The sequence below is a fragment of the Gracilinanus agilis genome, chromosome 5 (genome assembly GCF_016433145.1).
Source record: "Gracilinanus agilis isolate LMUSP501 chromosome 5, AgileGrace, whole genome shotgun sequence".
In the NCBI taxonomy this organism is placed as follows: domain Eukaryota; kingdom Metazoa; phylum Chordata; class Mammalia; order Didelphimorphia; family Didelphidae; genus Gracilinanus; species Gracilinanus agilis.
In genome coordinates, this window is record NC_058134.1 from 214,637,571 (window position 1) to 214,657,856 (window position 20,286).

Consider the following 20,286-nt stretch of genomic DNA (forward strand, 5'->3'; position numbering starts at 1 on the left):
ATTCTCTTTCCCCCTAGTTACTTTAGCTTCCTCAGGTAGTCCTACTGAGTCTGCCTCCCTAGGTAAAACCTCACACTCCCATCAGTTTCCAATCTTTCCTCCTCTAGATCTTCGTTCTCCTGGACCACATCTCTTCAGGACTCTGCTGGGGTGCCTAGTCGAGCGGAGAAAATTTCTAGCTACGGTGTCCATGGCTAAAAATGGGTCTACCACCACTCTCCCTTGGAAATGAGTACCTTTTCCTTTTTTAAAGGCTTTCCCATGCACATATATTAGGCAAATGAGGAGGAATAATTTCCATTGGGTCAAGGGATTAGGGCCAAGGCAAAGCCCCATCTCCCATCTCCTGGCAGTGGTCAATAGCCTTTTTCAGAATAACTCAGATGGGCTCCATCCCTCTGGCTACCCTAACCAACAGTCCTCATGGGATACCCTAACCAACAGTCCTCATGGGATATGGGGCATTAAACGTTTAATCCCAAGTTCTTGCTGTGAGGTCTAACCCAATGATTCACCAAGCCAATGGGACAATTCAACGGGGGAGTTAGGTCAGAAGGAGTTAGGTCAGGGCCCCACCTTGAGACCTCTAAGACTGTAACACTCGGAATCTTCAGGATGAATCTGAACTCTCTGGGCCTTTCCATCTTTTCTAGACTATCTAGAAACCTCTCTCCTTCTCCCTCTTGCCACCCCATCTAACTTATTCTATGTCCCCAATTGCATTTCTCCTCATCATTGCTCAGGGTGACAGAAGTGACTTCTGGGTTCAGGCCAGATGTCCTCTTCCCCCTTGCTTACCTCTCACGGCAGATTTGGTCTCTGCCTCCACCCTCCCCCATGGCTGTCCCACTTGTATTTCCTCCCAAAAGAAATAAAGCTAAAAGTCTGGCATGTAAGGGAATGACTGAAGCAGCCTGGTGTTGTTCTCCATTATTTTATACTTGAGGAAATAGGAAAGTATAGTAACTTGCCCAAGGTCATGCAGGTGGGATTTGAACACAGGACCTCTGACTAGAACCATAATAGAGGTTACCCTCCTAGGCTATGAGCATGAAGGTGCTTTGCTCCTTTGTCCAGTTTTCAACTTTGTACTCCAGAATCACCAGCAAAATGGAAAACAAAACAAAACAAAATAAGGCTAGTAATATTCTTTGGTTCTCATCAATTCAGGCACAAAGGTAGGGGGAGGAGTATCTCTCCCCACTCCCACTAAGTGTAAACATGATTTGTTTGTGAACCCCACCCCCCATCTAGCACAGCTGAGGAACTTGTCCAGGACTCAGTTGGTCATCGTTCAGAAGGCTAGCCAAGACCAAGGCCATTAGTCAGAAGGCTGATGACCAGAATGAAGGTGCAGATTCCAGAGGGGTCCATCCAAGAGTCCTTTTCCAAGGCAACTTTTGAGAGTCAGTGGAGCCAGAGAAGTCTGGGGCCACCTGGGGGTCCTAGGCAAGGCAGTGGCCACATTCAGGAAATCACACATTTGTTCGCCTTTGAAGAACTAAGGCTCGTTTTGCCTGCAGAGATGGAGACAGAGAAAGAATGGCAAAGAAAGATTAGAATGTGAACTCCTTGAGGACAGGGACTGTAGGGAACTTTTCTTTGTACTTCCAGCACTTAGCATAGTACCAGGCACACAGAAAGGGCTTAACAAATGCTTTTTGATGGATTCAATAGAAGTCTTTTGTACCTTCTCTTTCACTGAAGCTTCTGGGCATTCGTGATCCTCAGGGTCAGGGCTCTAGTAAAGTAAGGGGTATCCGCCCAGGCATTAAAAAAGATTTCATTGGCACCTTTTATTTTCTACATCATCATCTTCACTAGCAACCATATCCCTTCCTGCTCTTCTATCCAGCCTGGCATTACTTATAACAAAGATTTTTAAAAGGTGGAAAAAAAAAAAACAGTTCAATGATCCTTGTCTAACAGTACGCTCCATACTCATACCTTCTGCAAAGAAGATCCAGTGTTGAGTCTCCTCATGTATATAATGGGTATCAAATTAGAACAAATGGGCAAACCTTAAACTACAACATAAATGAGAATCAATAGTGATTCTCAACCTTTTTTTTTTTTTTTTTAAATCTCAGGACCCCTTTAGTCTCTTAAAAAAAATCCTTACCTTCTGTCTTAGCATCAAATCTAAGACAGAAGAGAAGAGGCACAAGGCTAGGCAACTGGGGTTAAATGATTTACTCAGGGTCACACAGCTAGGAAGTATCTGAGGCCACATTTGAACCCAGGACCTCCCAATTCCAAGCGCAGTGCTCAATCTATTGTGCTATTTAGCTGCTCCTAGGACCCCTTTAGACTATTAAAAATTATTGGATTCCCATCCCCCCTCCCCTCTGCTCCTCTGACAAGAATTTTTGTTTCTGTGGGTCGTATCTATATTTATGGTAGTAGAAGTTAAAACATCTTAGTATTGTTATAAAAATAGTTTTGACTCTGAGGATGCCCTGAAAAGATCCAGCAGACTTCTTCATGTTCCTGGACCACACTTGGAGAGCTGATGCCCTAAAGCAGTGGTTCTTAACCTGGGACAGATCTTAGGGGATTCTGTGAATCTGGATGGGAAAAAAAATTACATCTTTATTTTTACTGCCTTTTAACTGAAAATTTAGCATTTCTTTCAATTACTTAAAAACATGATTCTGAAAAAGAATAAAGTATAATACTAATAAAAATAAATAAAATAGTTGTAATCTTGTCTTATATCCTAACCCACTAACCTTTTTTGCATTTGTTTTTAAGAATAACATTGATTTAAAAGAGGAAAATAGAAGGCAGCTGGGTGGCTCAGTGGATTGAGAGCCAGGTAGTTCTAGGTTCAAATCTATCCTCGGATACTTCCTAGCTGTGTGACCCTGGGCAAGTCACTTAATCCCTTTTGCCTAGCCCTTACCACACTTCCGCCTTAGAACCAATACACAGTATTGATTCTAAGACAAAAGGTAAGGGTTTACAAATGAATGAACAAACACATAAATGAAGGAGGAAAATACATTTTAAAAAATGATTCTGAGAAATAATCCATCCACTTCCCTAGTCTGTGAAACGGGTTCAGGACACAACAAAAGGTTAGAGACTCATGGCTCTAGAGGCTTTCAAATCCCCAACAAAACTTAGAAACACAGACAATGGCCCAATTTGGGGAAAGAAGAAAGATAATTCTTGCTCAGAGGATCTAGTCAGATCTATACCTTGGGGACTTCTGAGTCAAGTGGAGCCATGCAGCTGCTTTAAAGAGATGTAAGATATAAACATCAGACTTCTCCTGAGGTCCAAGAAAGAACTCACAGCCCTTTCTGACCTTCATCAGTCCAGAAGACAATTCCACCCATAACCAAGCGCTGGGCTTCTACTGTATATATTCCCTCTTGCATAAATATGTCCGTCTCCAGTCCCCAACCAGCCTGAAGCCCTCGTCTTCCATCCCACTTAAACCTCTTTGCTGGCATCCACTCCCTTCCATAGCATCAGGCTGGAGCTCCTGAGCTCCTAAACTAGAAAGGTGGCCTATGACCTTTATAATGGCATCCTTGGTAATCAGGGCATTATTGTATCAGGAATAAAAATGATAAATAGCCTGAGATCAAATCCAGCCTCAGATAATTCCTAGCTGGGTGACTCGGTGCTAGTCATTTAATCTCTGTTGGCCTCAATTTCCACAACAAGTGAAAAGGGAACAATCACAGCTGATACTTCTCAGGGTTGTAATGATCAAACGAGAAAATATTTGAAAGTGCTTTGAACAGTCCAGAAGACCTGAGTTCAAATCCAGTCTCAGACACTTCTTGGCTGTATGACTCAAGGTGAAGTAATTTAACTTCTAACTGCCTCAGTTTCCTCAACTTTAAAATGGGAATAGTAATAGCACCTACCTCTCGGGATTGTTATAAGGATAAAATGAGACTTAGTGGGCACTTAATAAAGATTTGCTTCCTTCTCACCAATATTTATATAGTGGTTTAAGGTTTGCCAATTTGTCCAGGGTCCCACAGCAAGTACCAGAGCAGGATTTACTCTGCCACCATCTTAACCTGGAAGCCACCAGAGCAGGATTTAAATTCAGGTCTTCCTGATGCCAGATCTAGAATTATCCGCTGTCTTACTTAGCTTTCTCAAAGATCAGCAGCTATGGTACAGCTAAGCAGCTTGGTGGAGGGAGAACCAGACTAGGAAGGATGTGGGTTCAAAGTCTGGCTTCAGTTATTTCCTAGCTAGGTGGCTCTGGACAAGCCACTTAACCCCCATTACCCAGACCTTGCCCTTCCATCTTAAGAGTTCTTTCTTATCTTTTCTTTTTCCTTTTTTTTTTGGTGTGTGTGACAAGTATTCCTTTATTTAGAATATTTTTCCATGGTTACATGATTCATGATTCTCCCCACACACACATACTTTTTTCCTCCCCATTCCCGGAGCTCATGAGCAGTTCCACTGGGTTATACATATATCATTGTTCAAAACCTTTTCCATGTTATTCATATTTATAGTAGAGTGATCTTTTAACATTAACACTCCAATCATATCCCCATCGAACCACATTAATTGATCATAGGTTTTTCTTCTGCGTTTCTGTTCCCACAGTTCTTCCTCTGAATGTGGGTAGCATCTTTCTCATAAATCCCTCAGAATTGTCCTGGATCATTGCATTGCTGCCAGTAGAGAAGTCCATTATATTTGATTGTGCTACAGTGTGTATGCAAGGGGTTTAATCTGTAGACAATTTAAGGGAACCAAAACTGGTAGCCTATCAGTTTCTGTGTACAACATTCTCCTGGTTCTGCTTCTTTCACTCTGCATCAGTTCCTGGAGGTCTTTCCAGTTCTTTATTCCTTTGAGCACAATAGTATTCCATCACCAACAGATACCACAATTTGTTCAGCCATTCCCCAATTGAAGGGCATCCCATCATTTTCCAATTTTTTGCTACCACAAAGAGCACAGCTATAAATATTTTTGTATAAGTCTTTTTTCTTATTATCTCTTTGGGGTACCAGAAGTACCAGAAGCTGGGTCAAAGGGTAGGCATTCTTTTAAAGCCTTAAGAATTCTTTCTAAGATGGAAGGTAAGCATTTTTTTTAAAAAGTCCAGGGGGCAGCTGGGTAGCTCAGTGGAATGAGAGTCAAGCCTAGAGATGGGAGGTCCTAGGTTAAAATCTGGCCTCAGCCACTTCTCAGCTGTGTGACCCTGGGCAAGTCACTTGACCCCCACTGCCTACCCTTATCACTCTTCTGCCTTGGAGCCAATACACAGTATTGACTCCAAGACGGAAGGTGAGGGTTTAAAAAAAAAAAAAAGTCCAGCCACTGTGGTTTAGCTTATGGTCTTAGATTTGCCTAGAACATTTGTCCAGTGAAGCGATTTGGGGTCTGATAGCTGCTGTAGGTCAGAGGCAGGTCCTGACCCAGCTACACATATGCAGGGAACAGATTCATTGCACTGACCTCACCAGAAATACTGTGGAGAGTTTTGTGGCCGTAGGCTGGAAGTTCAGAGAGTGACCAGGACTGAGGCTGCACTGAAGGCTCTCAAGGGGTTTAATCTGTAGAAAAGACAATTTAAGGGAACCAAAACTGGTAGTCTATCAGCTCGGGGAGGGCGGCTAGGCAGGAGATTAGACAGAATGATAACAGCTTTTTTAAAAGCATCCTAAGGCTGGCAAACCAATAATGGCCTGTTATCTCACTTAAGCCTCTTTAACTTGTTCTATTTGGACCCACAGGGCAGAACCAGGAGTGGTAGATCCACAGAAGGAAAACCTGCAAACAGGGAAAGCAGCCCCAAAGTGGTGGGTCAGTTCCTCTTCTCTGGAGGGCTTCAGGCAGTGGTTAGATTGCCCAATGGTCAGAGCTGCTTTAGAAATTTCCATTCAGATAGAGGTTGAACTAGAGGTTCCCTATGAATGATGTAGAGATTTTATAAACCAGTCTTTCCACTAGCACCAGACCGTAGAGTCTCCTCATCTCTGGCCTTCTCCCATTTTCTGAGCCAGCCAGGACAGGCATTCTTCCATCAGGACCATGCCTACTCTCATGCTTTTGGGTCAGTCTGTTGAGTTTTTGCTTGGGGTGAAGTGGGGAGACTGTGTTGGACCTTTTGTCCCAGAGAAGATTCTTCCTCCTGTTTCCTGTTCCCTGATGGCTTCTCCAGCATTTTCTCAGACGGTCCCCATCCATCCCCCACAGGGAACATTCCTACCACCTTCGAGCAACTGGGAACTCAATGAAAGGGACCAATGTCTGCCTCTCTCTTTCAGGCCATTAGCAAGAGAGATGTTAAAGTAAACAGACACCCAGCAGTCCCTTGTCCCCCTTGTCATAAACCCTATTCCTTGGAGCTTGTCCACCATCATTCATCATACCCCATTGTTTATGGCCCATTAAGCTGGTCTGGTACCCTGGCCAGACCCAGCTCATTCTCTCTGGCCTCCTCCATCTGACAACAAAATCCAGACGTTGCCTCTCTTGAGCCTGTCTTCTTCCACCCCCAGATTATTCAGGAAATCTCAGGGACAGCCCTCAGGAGTCTGCCCCGGCCTGGATACTCTCCTTCTTTCACGGGGTTTTGGACAAAAGGAGCTGGATGCCATCCCTCCCTTGGAAACTTCCTACTCTGTGCTGTGGGCCTCAGAGCTGGGGCGCCCTGGCATCTGGCGGGCCTCCAGGCTGGGTAATTGAATCCTGCCTCTCTCCAGTCCCCAGGCTGTTGCACTTGGCCAGAGAGCCCACCTCACTTCCTCTCCTCTGCCTCTTTTACTGGCTTGGCCTATTAATCTGGTGCCAAAACCCTCCCTTGAGGCAGCCCCGTTTTGGCGGCAGGCGAGCGAGTCAGTGCCATAGCTTGGGAGCGGAGGTTCAGAGAGGCAGGGAGCCAAGGGCTGTTTGAGAAACCTTCCTCCCTGGAGGCTACCCGTCCCACCCCAACACTCATCCCCTTCCACCTTCCTCCTCTGAACATAGACCTCGGGGAGGAGGAATGTGAAGACCCCAGGTAGGCTATGCCATCAATTTCCATCCTGGGCCAGTGTGTTTCAGTCCTAACCGCTTGTTCCCTATGCCTGTGAGACCCATATAAGTCACTTGGCTTCTCTGAGACTCAGTCTCCACATCTATAAAATGGGATGCTTAGACTAAGACAATCCTTTATTAAGCCTGTGCAGCTTAAATCCTATGGATCCAAGATTTGGGGTACTCATCTATAAAATGGGAATGATATAGGAGCAGCTAGGTGAGAGCCAGGCCTAGAGATGGGAGGACCCAGGGCAAGTCACTTAATCCCCATTGCCTCACCCTCGTTGCTCAATGCAGAAGCCTTGGAACCATTCCCCAGTACTGATTCTAAGACGGAAGGTCAGGCTTGCTTTGTTTTTTAATGGGCACAATGTTTTTTGTCTTCCCTTTCTCAGAAGATTGTAAGAAAGCTCTTTCTAAGTCTCCATCCACTAAAATAAATGACGCTTTTCCATGTGATTGCTCTGACCGTGCAGAGATCATTACAGACCCTCTGAGTAGCACACAACACGCTTCTGGACGCAGATGAATGACTTCTACCCAGTTTCGAACCCAGGTCCCCCCAGAGTCTCTACTGACCCAGCAAGGGCCGGTGCCTCCAGCTCCCATGCATCTATATGCTCCCAGTGGGCAGCGGGCCTCCAGGTGGAGATGTCCCTCCTCTGGCTAACCCCGCCTCCCAGCATCCAGCCCCCGTCCAGTGCCTGGGGTACACCCTGCCCCCTCCCTGGGCCCGAGCCTGGCTGGCTTTCCCTCTTCCATCCAGTCTGGGTGTCCTCCAGCCTGCTGGGGCCCTGGTACCCAGGAAGTGCGCCAGCTACACAGAGAACGCAGAGGAAGTTCGAGGCCCAGTGCTACCGCTAGAGGGGAGTATAAGGTTGCGGATGGATGGTCCCCGGGGCGGCGCCACAAAGCGCGGAGTCACCTCTTCTCTGACCCTTCCTGAACCCCCGAAACAGGTTGTGGCACCTGCCTCCCGAGGCTACTGTGAGGATCGGATCTGATGATGGGCGCAAAGCACTTTGCAAGCCTTTAGCCTTTTCTATCAGGGCTAAAGGCTTTGAGTGGGATGATGAGAATCCTCTCTCCCTCCAGCTCCCTTTTTATCCACCACCCCCTCCCCCCCCCCCCCCGAGTGTCCAGCAAAGGAAGAGAAGCACCAAGCACCTTTGCTGGGACCTTGAGCTTCGGAGAGTGACAGTAGAACTCCAGGCCTCAGTTTCCCCATCGGTATAATGATGTGGAGGGACTAGAGGGTCTCAGGAGCCCCTTCAGGCTCCAGAGCAACCGTCCTAGGCCAGACCTCAATAGCCCAGTGACCTTAGGCAAACCCAAAGGGAGGAGTGGGCTAATTCTCTTGGCTTCTGTTTCCTCATCTGTAAAATGGAGTCAGTCTCTACATTCTCTCCCTTCTAATTGTTTTTTAAACCCTTACCTTCCATCTTAGAATCAATACTATGAAAAAAAATTTTTTAAGGGGGCAGCTGGGTGGCTCAATTCAAATCTGGCCTCAGATACTTCCTAGCTGTGTGACCCTGGACAAGTCACTTAACCCCTGTACCCCCCAGCCCTTATTGCTCTTCCACCTTGGAACCAAACAACAGTATTAGTGTAAGGTAAGGGTTTTTTTTGTTTTTTTTTTTTAAAAAGGAAGGTTTAAAGGCTTTTTAAAAAATCAATACTATGTAATGGTTCCAAGGTAGAAGAGTGGTAAGGACTAGGCAATGAGGGTCAAGTGACTTGTCCAGGGTCACACAGCTAGGAAGTGTCTGAGGCCACATTTGAACATAGGACCTTCCATCTCCAGACCTGGCTCTCTCCATGGAGCCACCTCACTGCCTGCTAAGGTTTTTTCTAATGAATTCTAAGTCTGTGATTTTATTATGTCAGTTCAAAAGGTATCTCCGTTCTCAGGAAGGAGATAAAAGTGTTTGGGGGTTAAAGGAGAATCATGAAGGTCAGGGGCACAATACTGCAGAGAACCTCTGATTTAGAGCTGGAAGAGATTTCGGAAGCCATTAATTAAGTCCAACTTCCTCACTTTTTACAGATGAGGTAGTTGAGGCCCAGAGGGTTGAAGGGCAGAGCTAAGATCTATTTCCTTTCCCCATAGGTCTTCTGATTTCAATCCATCACACTTTCTGTTTTGAGGAAAGACTGACAGAGCCTCACGGCCACAGGAGGAAAATGAAAGGATCTCCTACCAAACACAAGCATGGTCTTGGTGGGGTTCGAGATCCCTGTCTTTATTTTTCCTAGTTGGAGCTTTTATCATGCCTGGCCTGCTTGTGGGAGCTGGCCACTTAAATGAATTCCATCAAGCCTGAAGCTGTTGTCTCTGGGTCCCCCAACCCCTCCCAAAGGCACCCAGGGCTCTGGCTCAGACATTTACCCTGGGGGTGACACTGTAAAGGATTTCATATGACTGAGAGATGGGAGGGCAGATGAGGAAACTGAGGCCAAAGAAGGAAAAAAAGGAGGGGATTTTTTTCAAGATCAATTAGCAATTTTTTTTAACCCTTATCTTTTGTCTTAATATCAATTTTAAGACAGAAAAGTGGCAAGGGCTAGGCAATTACAGGTACATGACTTGCTCAGGGTCATACAGCTAGGGAGTACCTGAGGTCAAATTTGAACCCAGGTCCTCCCTACCCCAAGCCTGGCACTCTATCCTAACCCCTTCTTTTGCCTTCAACACAGATGTGGTTCAGAGAGGCAGTGGTTATAACAGTATCTGTAAACTGGGAAGCCCTTAAGTGGTATAATGGGAAAAATCCTAAATCTGGGATCAGAGGACCTCAGTCAATTCTATCTTTTACTAAACCCTGTGTAATCATGAGCAAGTCTCCCCTTCTTCTTGGTTCCCAGGGCTCCCCTGGCCCTCTTTCTCTCCTTTCCATTTATCTGAGCCCTTCCTACCTGCCCAGGATCAGCCTGGGTGCCCCTTCCCTCCTACTTATACCCAGCATTCAAAAGTAACAACCAATTGCTATGCCATTCAAGCAGGGGGACCCTTAAATCTTGAGGAATCCACCAGAGACACAGGGAAATGACTAGCCAGTGGGGTGATGGGGTTTCTAAGCAGACATCACCTAGAGGGTGAGGGTCCTAACCGGGAGGATGAGGCCAGCCTACAAAGGCTTCTCCTTTTCCAGGCTGGGTTCTTTTCTGTTCCTCCTCTCCTCCCTTCCCTGCCAGGTGTTCTCCATGGCAACCCTTCCTCTCTGGAAGAGTCACAAAGCAGCGTAGCATCTGGTGGGATATGGAGGAGGGAAGGTACAAATTTGGGAACAACCAGAGGAGAGGGAAGGAACATCAGTTTCTTCCTGCAGGGTGGTACATATAGTAGAAAGACAGATGGATTTTGAGTCCAAGGAGCTGGGTTCAAATTCTAACTTGAGCAAGTGACTATCTCTCTGAACCTCAATTTTCTCCTGTGTAAAATGAGGGGGCTCAGGGGCAGTTAGTTGCCACAGTAGACAGAGAACCAGGTCTGTAATTGGGAGGACTTGGGTTCAAATTTGGCCTCAGACACTTCCTAGCATATGTCCCTGGGCAAGTCAAGATTTAAAAAAATAAAAGAGGGGGCTGAATTAGATGACTTTTAAGGTCCCTTCCAACTCTAAATCTGTGATCCTAATATCCTCTGCTCTGTCCTTCCTTTTCCTTTTCCCTTCCCCTTCCCTTCCCTTCCGTCTTAGAATCAATACTGTGTTTTGGATCCAAGGCAGAAGAGCAGTAAGGGTAGGCAATGGGGGTCAAGTGATTTGGTGGTTGATCATTTTAAAACTTTAGAAGCACAAGCCTCAGAAGTCAAAATAAGCCAGGGATGCTTCCACACCCCTGGCAGGGCAGAGCAGAGCAGGAGAAGAGTTTCTCTATTCTGAGAGAAGGGAGTCTTAGAGAAGGCCAGCCTTCCAAGAGCCCTGAGATTCAGACTCCATTGTCCTTGAGCCATGGTGGTGGAGTCAGAAGACTGAGCTTGACTCTCCAAGATGCTACATCCTAACTATGTGACTTTGGAACTTAGGCATTTGAGCTTTCTCTTCTGAAGAGGGATTAGACCATATGAACTCAGGACTTTTGACCCCGGAACCAAGGCTCTATCTACTTACTAATCCTGAGAAGTATAATCCCCATTTTATAAATAAGGGAACTAATTCTTGGCAAGGTTGGTTAACTTGCCCAAAGCCACTTAACTGGTTAGAAGACTCTAAACCAGGTCTTTCAACTATAAACTAGAGCTTTCAGAAGCAGGCCAGGTTTGGTTCTCAATGCTCCCTCCCTTGTGGACCATTCTCCGCCTCTTTTCCATTCCTCTGATTCTTCCAAGCCAGTTCCCTGGGGCAGAGTCTATTTCTGTGGCCAAGGAACATCTGCAGCCCAAGTTATTAGCACCACTCTCCCCCCAAAGAAGGGTCTTTTTGGCTGTTCTAGAAACCGTAAGATAAATTAGACATAGTTCTGGCCTCCCGGTAAATCTCAGTCTAAAACACAGACAAATTCTTGGAGGAAAGAAAAAGCAAAAACCATCAAAAGGCCAGTCCCCAACCTGGCAGTGAATCTGGTTAACTCTTTAGAGAAAGAAATAAGCCAAGGTCATTGGTCAGACACAGGAGAGAACAGGCTCTGTTTGGGCAAGGCAGTCCCCTCTCTTTAGTTTCTTCTTGGGGGCTCCTGGGGATCTTCTGGAAAGAGCCCTGGGCCTGAAAGGCAGAGAAAGTCCCCTGCATTCCTGTCCTAGCTCTATCTCCTCTGACAGAATGGAAGCTCCTTGAGGGCAGAGCCTGCTTCATTTCTGTCTTTGTATCCCCGGAGCTTAGCCCAGTCCTTGGCATATACTAGGTACTCAAACTTGTCCATCACTTAATTTTGTGACTAATACAAATGCCTTCTCTGTTTATTCCTCAGTTTCCTCACCTGTCAAATGAGGGCTGCATGCTCACGGGTTATTGGAATCCCTGAATTGAGTGATCCAGATTATAAATGTGAAACCGAGAATGAGAATGTCATAGGTTTAGAGCTAGTGGGACCATAAGAGATCATCTAGTCCAACCCCCTCATTTTATAGGTCAGGCCCAGAGTAGGTAGTGACCTGCCCATGATCAAACAGGCAGAAAGGAACAGAGCCAACACCTGAATTCAGGTCTTACGATTCCCAAGTCTGGTGCCTTTTCACTGCCCCATGAGCTTTGAGAATGACTTGTGAGGAGGTAGAGGATTATGGATGAGGAGCATTCAATCAATCCTCTGCCAGCTTTGGCTAATTTGGATTGGATGGTTTTGCTGAACTTCCTCTCCCTCTGCTTTCTTTTGTGTTCTTCATTATATGGGCTGGCTCCCTGGGAAGGGACTAAAGGATGGATGTATTTGCAAATGAAGGTAATATAAAAACAAAAGGTACCGATAAAAATAATTTCTAAAAAACACCTTGTAAGGCTGTGTGGCATAATTGGTGTTATGTACTCACTGGGGAAAGAGACAGGGAAGAGGTCAGATGAAGAGGAGGGGAGGTGGAAGGTAGAGGACAGAGTTGGGGTAGGATCCCCACCTGAAACGTTGCCGTTGCTGTGGACACCACCATTGGCACTTTGGGTACTTGGGTTCGTGGCTGGCCTCCTTACTACCACAAACTCCCCTTCGGAGAAGGTCTCAGTGGAGAGGGAGCTGATCATGCCGTTGGCGGGAGCACGCTTAGATCTCCAGCTGAACTTGGTGCCCAGGCGTTTGCCTTCTTTGCTGGGGACGGGTGCTCCATTGGTAGCCTCACTCCTCCCAGCTCGGCCAGAAGCCTCTTTGCCCTTGGGTTTTAGTTCTAGGCGCCCAGGGGCACTCCCCTTGCCACCTTTATAGTCCGACCCTTCCAAGGATGGAAGGTCCATCATAGGCAGCACCTGATCCAGTGTGACCAGGTCATGGAGAAAGCTGTCAAGGCGTCGGGCAGACTCAGAGCCTTCTCGGCCTCCCTCCTCTGGTTCATCCTTGCCTCCTCCAGCTTCCTGCTTCTGTCGCGCTGCCCAGCGCATCATCTCCCCAGGGGGTTGTCGGCTGCCCACTACCAGGGCATACTTTGGATTGATCATTTTACGGGCCACCGTGGAGGAGTATTTGAGGCCTGTCAGGCCCAGCTCCCGGTATAGGTCCACTTCCTCTGAGATGGCGTAAAGTTCTCGGAACTCAACATCAAAAGGCTCTGCGTACTGCCCTGTCAATACCAGGAGCATATTTCTGTCCACATGGGAAGATTTCCAAGTAAATCTACAAGGAGAAGCAATGCCCTCTTAGTCCTTCTGGCCCCTCTGTAGCTCCTCAGCCCATGGACCACCCCTCTCCCCATCCCCATTACTCTGGATTCTTCCCAAACCACAGGCTTTCTTCAGTTTCATTTCCCAAAGCTCAAAGGACATCAGAGACAGAAAGGACTGAAGTAGGACACTCTACCTGCCCACCTCTGTCTCAGGCCCACTCACCTGTAAGACCCTGTAGCTACTTTGTCACCATCTACCATTAGGAACCTGGAGGAGAGAGTTCCTTTGACCTTTCCAGTAGGTGTGTAGAACCCAACACCAGTCACACAACGGGTTCGGATGTTCTGGTGGAAGAAGAGAAAGGAATTAAGTAGGTCCCTTAACCTGGTGGACTTAGGATGAGTATAGGGGTGTACAGTGTGTGTAAAATGGCAGAAAGTGAGTTCCCCTTGCTCTGCAGTCTCTTGGCCATCCAGGGCTCAGATGGTTTGAAATCCTCTCCATATCTGACCCCAATTCTTTTCTTGGACCCTCACTATAAGCAGAACGGTCAACACTTTGTGCCCAGCAGATAGCAGTGAGGCTGGCTCTCACCCCATAAGTTGGGTGTCCCTTTGTAAAGGCTGGTGGGAACCAGGTAAGCAGAGAAAGGAGCATGTAGATAAGAGCTGGACTGGACAGCTCCCCTGACTCTTCCTGAATGCTTTTAGCCTGGAATCATGAGGACTCAGGTTTGAATCCTATCTCATAACCTTACTGAGTTGCTTCATGGCAAGATGTTTAACTTCTTCTATAAAATGGGAATAATCATAGTGACCACCCTATAAAGTTGTTGTGAGGGTCCAATGAGAGTGATAACTCTTAAAGGGCATTATCATTCAAAGGACCACCTAGGATGATGGCTTCCCCACCTATTGGTGATGACAAGCACCAAGAAACAGCCTACCTGACAGTGGTCTGGATAAGAACCAAGGCCTGGGAAGTCCTCCTTCCCTCCTACAGAATGGAGGTCAGGGGAAAATTAGGGGCATGTTTTTTATTTCCTTTGGATGCTAACGTAAGCTCATTGCTGAGTAGAGAGCAGAAAAGGTAGGAGGAAGAAGCCATCCCCTTCACTACCTCCATTACCCCCAGAGTCCAGGCTTTTCCCTCCCGTCCCCTTGAAGGCTTAGCCCATACCCGGATCCGGAAATCATTGAGCTCCAAGTTCCGACACATTTCTAGAAAGAATTTGACGCCTGCCTCATCCAGAATTATATACACTGGGACCCGTCTCTTGTAGGCAGCATTGACAATGTCCTGGAAGATGTCCCCATCTGTGAAAAGGTCCATGACCACCGCAATGACCTAGAAGGTGGGAACAATAGTTAGCATGGTGCTTAGCCACAAACAAGAGAGGCCAAATCAATGCTTATTTCCTAACTGATAGTGGCTTTGCCATGCCTAGGAGCATGCCCCAACTCAGGCAGCAGGGAAAGCTCGGTGGAGGCTCAAAGGAGGCAAACTCTACTTGTGACTACACCTCACTGTAGCAGTGACAGCTAATACCTAACATTTATGTTGCTTCTGAAGGTCTGTAAAACACTTTCCAGATATTATCTTGTTTGATATGTTGGGAAGTGCTGAATTTGACTCGGGAGATATCTTAAGTTCAAATCTCAAGACTTAATAGCTTCATGACCCTGGGCAAGTCCGAATGGACGTCACCTTTAGGAACCTCAGTTTCCTCATCTGTAAAATGGGGACAACATAACTCATAGAACCTACCTCAAACAGCTGTTGTGACTATGGAACAACACCTCTCTCCTCTGAAAAGAGAGGCATGTTTAACAAAACAGTCTTCTGGGGTTCAGGTTTGGGCACTGCCATTAATCAGAGTTCTGGTTTTCTCCTTTGTTCCTACTGTCATTGGGTGTATTGTTTTCCTGTTTCAGCTTGTTTTCCCTTTGCATCAGTTCATACAAATCTTCCCTAGAATCTCAGGAGTTTGGAATGTTCCAGCTTTAATGTTCCAGTTCAGCAATATCCCATTAGGTACAGATACAAATAGAACAAATTGTTCGGCCCTTTCCCCTTTGATCAATGGCATCTTTGTTTCCTAAGATTTTTCCTATCTGGATACTATTTCAATACTCACCCTGCCCCTCAAAATGACTTTTAAAAACATTGTATATATTCTGTATTTACTTTTATGTTCATATGTTGCCTACTTCAGCATTCTCCAAATTGCATTGATCTTACTAAATTAAGTCCTCTGTTTCTGTGCTGTTCCAGCAAAATAGAATGCAAACTCCTTGAAGGCAGACATGGTTTCTTTTTGTATTTATACCCCAAGTGCCTAGCTTGCTGTAGGGACTTAATGTTTGGTGACTGAGCAGGTGAGGGGAGAGCATCTTAGAAGGGAAACCCAGAACTGTTCCATTCATCCCAAGGAGAAATGACAGAGAGAGGAAGTGTTAACACTAATGGGGAGGCAAAGAGAAGGCTCATTTCCATCCTCCACACAGTTGCATGACCATTAAGCTGGGCTGAGCCTTGTCTCTACCCCATCACCCTCCCATGGCATTTCAGAATAAACAACCCCAGTTGGTCTCATTCTCTTGGTTTTTTTCCCCATCCTATATCATTCTCAAATCAAAACACTGAGGAATTTCACTTACTGGATTAAGTCTAGACTCTCATGTTGACATTCAAGGCCCTTTGCAATCTCTTTAGTTCTGCTTTCCAATCTTTTGTCCTACTGTTCTCACTCTGCAAACCCCTTCATTTCAGCCAGGCTAGTTTCTTCATTGTCCCCCAAATAGGGCTTAATTATTCCTACTTCTAGGCCTTAGCTCATGGTGTTACCTGTATCTGAAAATATGTCCTTTTTCCTCCTCAATATCCAGTCATGACCCACTCACTCTTCAAAGGCCAAATCAATTTTATCAGTTCCAGAATCTAAGGAACTAAGCTTTATTTGGGGGGGGGTTGCTGAAAATTTCTATTTAATTAATTAATTTAGAATAGTTTTCCATGTTTATATGACTCATGTACCTTCCCTCCACTCCTCCTAGCCCCCTCCCATTGCCAATGAACAATTCCACTGGGTTTTAGGTGTGTCATTGATCAAGGTTTATTTCCATATTATTGATATTTGTACTAGAGTGATGGTTTAGAGCAGTGATTCCCAAACTTTTTTGGCCTACCACCCCCTTTCCAGAAAAAATATTACGTAGCCCTTTAGAAATTAATTTAAAAAATTTTAATAGCAATTACTAGGAAAGAGAAATGCACCTGTGGCCATCACTGCTTCCTGGATCGCTGTAGCACCCACCAGGGGGCGGTAGCGCCCACTTTGGGAATCACTGGTTTAGAACCTATATCCCCATCAACCCATGTGATCAAGCAGTTGTTTTTCTTCTGTGTTTCTGCTCCCACAGTTCTTTCTCTGGATGTGAACATAGAGTAACTAAGCTTTAGACCTGGAAGGGATCTTAGACATCATCTGGTCCAACTCCTTCATTTTACAGAGGAAGAAAATGAAGCCCAGGAGAAGTATCTTGTCCAAAGTTGGCATCAAAGGCAAGTTGGGGTGGGCAATCATGAAACTAGAAGGGAGGTCTCTGGATAAATCCTGTCCTTGTTGCCCTCTATCTCTCCCAGGACCACAGCCTGCCATTCACCGGTGAGATTCTATCCACTGTGTCATGCTAAATTAAACAGTAAAATATTTGTATTAAAAAAAAAAAACAATTGCTCTCTGCTCCTACTCTAGTTAGGGTGCAGGAGTGCTAATTACCTTGTGCTTGGGCTCCATAGGTACCATCTGACATTCCACTCTGTTGTGTCAGGCTCATGACAGCCAGCCCCCTCCTCCCAGAGCTCCTGCTGCTCTGTTTCATTCCTGAGCAATTGTCCAGGCTGCCCAGAGTTTCTATATGCTCTGGGGAAGAGGATGGAGACACAAATCCCCCCAGTGCTAGGCTGGACAACATGCTGTCCTAGGCTCAGATTCTCAGGAAGGGATGTTGAGATCACCTTGGTCTCTGCCTGCCCCTTCCTGGATGGGCATCGCCCACCACGAGAGGCTAATTTGAGCTGGCAGCCATTCTTGGAAGTCGCTGGGCTGATAAGCCCCTGGGAACCAAGCCGGCCCCTTCCACTCTCATGTTCTAACGCTTCTCGTCTGGCGTTCTCATTGCTAGAAAGTCAGGGAAGGGGGGAGGAGAGAGACTGGAGACTTCCTTCTACATGCCATTCAGTTTTAATTAAATAGCCCAGCTCCACTAATTCTCTCTCTGGGCTCCTTAATTACTATCAGATACTAAAAATAATGGAAGCTTTCTCTCAGCACCAGCAGCAACTCTTCTTTCGCCTTCCCCCTGGCCTGTGGAAGCCACCAAAAGACTAGGAACCCCATCTAGGATGGATCTGGGAGACACCAGCTGACCGTGGTGCTATCCAGCGTCTGCCCTCCACTCTCTCCAGTGACAATGACAGAGGCAAGGAGAGGCTTCAGACTGCAAGAGAGCTGACCAATCATGTTAGTCCAGCCCCTTCATTTGGCAGATGGGGAAACTGAGGCTCCAGAGGAAAAGTGTCACATGCAAATTTCATAGAGGATGCAGGCCCTGAACCCCAAGCCCCCTGGCTCCACGCAGACCCAGCATTCTTTCCCTGCCCCACAAAAACTCCTTTTTATACCTGAAACAGCTGAGAGAGACTCAAAGACTAATGTTTAATGACTTATCCAGGGTCACACAGCTGGTAAATGGGCCTTGAAGCCAGGTAAGCTCTCTGATTCCAAGGCTTTACCTTTTTTCTCTTTCATTCATCCTATTTCCCAAGGATCCATCATTCTATTTGAACCTCTGCACTTAGCCAGAAAAGTGGCCCAGGAGATGCAGCACTGGACCTAGAGTCAGGGAGACCCGAATTCTAATCCTACCTCAGACACTTCCCAGCAGCTGTGTGATCCTGGGCAAGTCACTTAATCTCTGTCTGCCTCAGTTTCTTTAATTATAAAATGGGATAATCACAGTACCCACCTCCCAGAACTGTTTTGAGGTCCCACTGAAATCATATTTGGAAAGTGCTTAGCACTGCCTGCCCCTGTTCTCTCCCTCCTCAGACTAGTTTTGGGTCAGGGTTACATAGGGTTGAGAGGATCAGGGTTCAAATATCACCAAGGTATCTGGGCAAGTTATTTCATTCACCTCTTCCTCAGAGTTTTGTTTCCTCTGTAAAATGAGAGGGTGAGACTCACTGTCCTCTTGATGATACCTCTGCCCTATTGGTAGCTATGGCCAAGTACTCAACCTTCTTGGGCCTCAGTTTATGATGTTATTCATCTATAACATGAAGGACTCTCTGTGGTCTCTTCCAGCTCCAGATCTGTGACTTGCTCAAGGTCACCTTAGGTAGTGAGTGTCGGGGATGGGATTTGAACCAGGTCCTCTGAGTTCAAGGCCAGAGAACTTGCCTTTGCTGGCCATACAATAGGGTGGAATGGAGAGAATTAGATTATGAAACAAGTTTCTTAAATAAAAAATTAAACCAATAAGCATCTAGGCAATGGGGGTTAAGTGACTTGTCCAGGGTCACACAGCTAGGAAATGTCTGAAGTCAGATTGGAACCCAGGATCTCCTGTCTCCATTCTTGGCTCTCTATCTACTGAGCCACCCTGCTGCCCCAATACTTGCTGAAATAAATGGCATTTGAGCCTTGAAGGCTGGGAAAGATTTAGTTCTTTTAATGTAGCATCATTATAAAATTCTCCTGGTGCCTGGATATTGCTGTGTCTTCTCATAACACAAATGGAGCCCATGTCGATTTATATCATTGACATTTTAATAAAATCAGACCTAACTTCCCTAAGTCCCACCCAGTTTCATCTTTAAAGTTAGAGAGAACCTCTGAGATCATCTAGCCCGGCCTCCTTTATTTTACAGACTAAGAAACAGACTCAGAAAAGGAACTGACTTATCTAAGGTCACATAGACAAAAAGGACCAGAGCAGGGTTTCTAACTTTAAATCTATTGTTCTCTCTACTACGTAATACAATGTGCATGAAGCCACAGGGAATAAACAGTCTGGTGTGGATGGAGGGATGAGTGGAAGACGAGACCAGAAAGTGGGGCTAAGGTAGATTAGAGAGACAAGGGGTACCGAATGCCAGGCTGGGAAATGTGGCTTGTTTAAATACATGAGGCCCATAGGATTGGACAGGAAGATGAAAATGGGGCTCAGGGTTATACATTGCTCCAAGCTGACCATCAAGGAAGATGGGCTGCTAGACAGAGGGCACCTGCCATACCCCAAGCCCATTGTCCTCTAGGAATGCCACCTTGGTCACAGAGATGGCACAAAGGAACACCAGCCACAGGTTCCTACCTTCCATCTTAGAATCAATACTGTGTTTTGGATCCAAGGCAGAAGAGTGGTAATGGCTAGGCAATGGGGAGTGGGGAGAGTAAGAGACTTACCCAGGGTCAAACAGCTGGGAAGTGTGGAAATGAGGCCAAATTTGAACCCAGGACCTCCTGTCTCTAGGCCTGGCTCAATCCACTGAGCCACCTGGTTGCAACCCTTCTCCCCCCCCCCCCCAACCTCCCTGCCATGTATTTTATTTTATGCATTTAGAAACATGATTCTGAGCGATCCATAGACTTTAGCAGACTGACTTCCAGAGAAGTCCAGGACATGAAGCTCCTCTGCTCATTCTGAGGTTACTTTCTGGTTCTAATAAACTATATTCTATGGATTTAAAGAGTTCAGAGAAAATTCCTTAGCAAACATTTATTAACTCCCTACTGTTTGTCAAGCACTGTGGTAGGCACAGGGGACAAAGACATAAGCAAGTAAACTCCTGTCTTTGAGGATCTTACATGAAACCGAGGGGAACAGAACATATTTAGAGACAAGGAAACACAAGATATAGCCAAACTCAATCCAAAATGTGTGTGTGTGTATGAGAGAGAGAGAGAGAGAGAGAGAATGAGAATATAGGGAAAAAGACCTCTTGAAAGAGCTATCAC

General features: G+C 46.1%; 1 protein-coding gene across 1 annotated transcript in view; it reads right to left on the reverse strand.

The window, feature by feature from the left end:
- Positions 1 to 993: 993 nt before the first annotated feature.
- Positions 994 to 20,286, reverse strand: part of FAM83F (family with sequence similarity 83 member F) — a 37,710-nt gene continuing 18,417 nt past the window's right edge. The window contains exons 2-5 of the mRNA XM_044678312.1: positions 14,445 to 14,612; positions 13,488 to 13,609; positions 12,569 to 13,275; positions 994 to 1,517 (exon numbers count right to left, since the gene is read on the reverse strand). Of these exons, the coding sequence (XP_044534247.1) occupies positions 1,468 to 1,517; positions 12,569 to 13,275; positions 13,488 to 13,609; positions 14,445 to 14,612 (1,047 nt within the window). The 3' untranslated portion in view covers positions 994 to 1,467. The remainder of the gene's footprint in view (positions 1,518 to 12,568; positions 13,276 to 13,487; positions 13,610 to 14,444; positions 14,613 to 20,286) is intronic.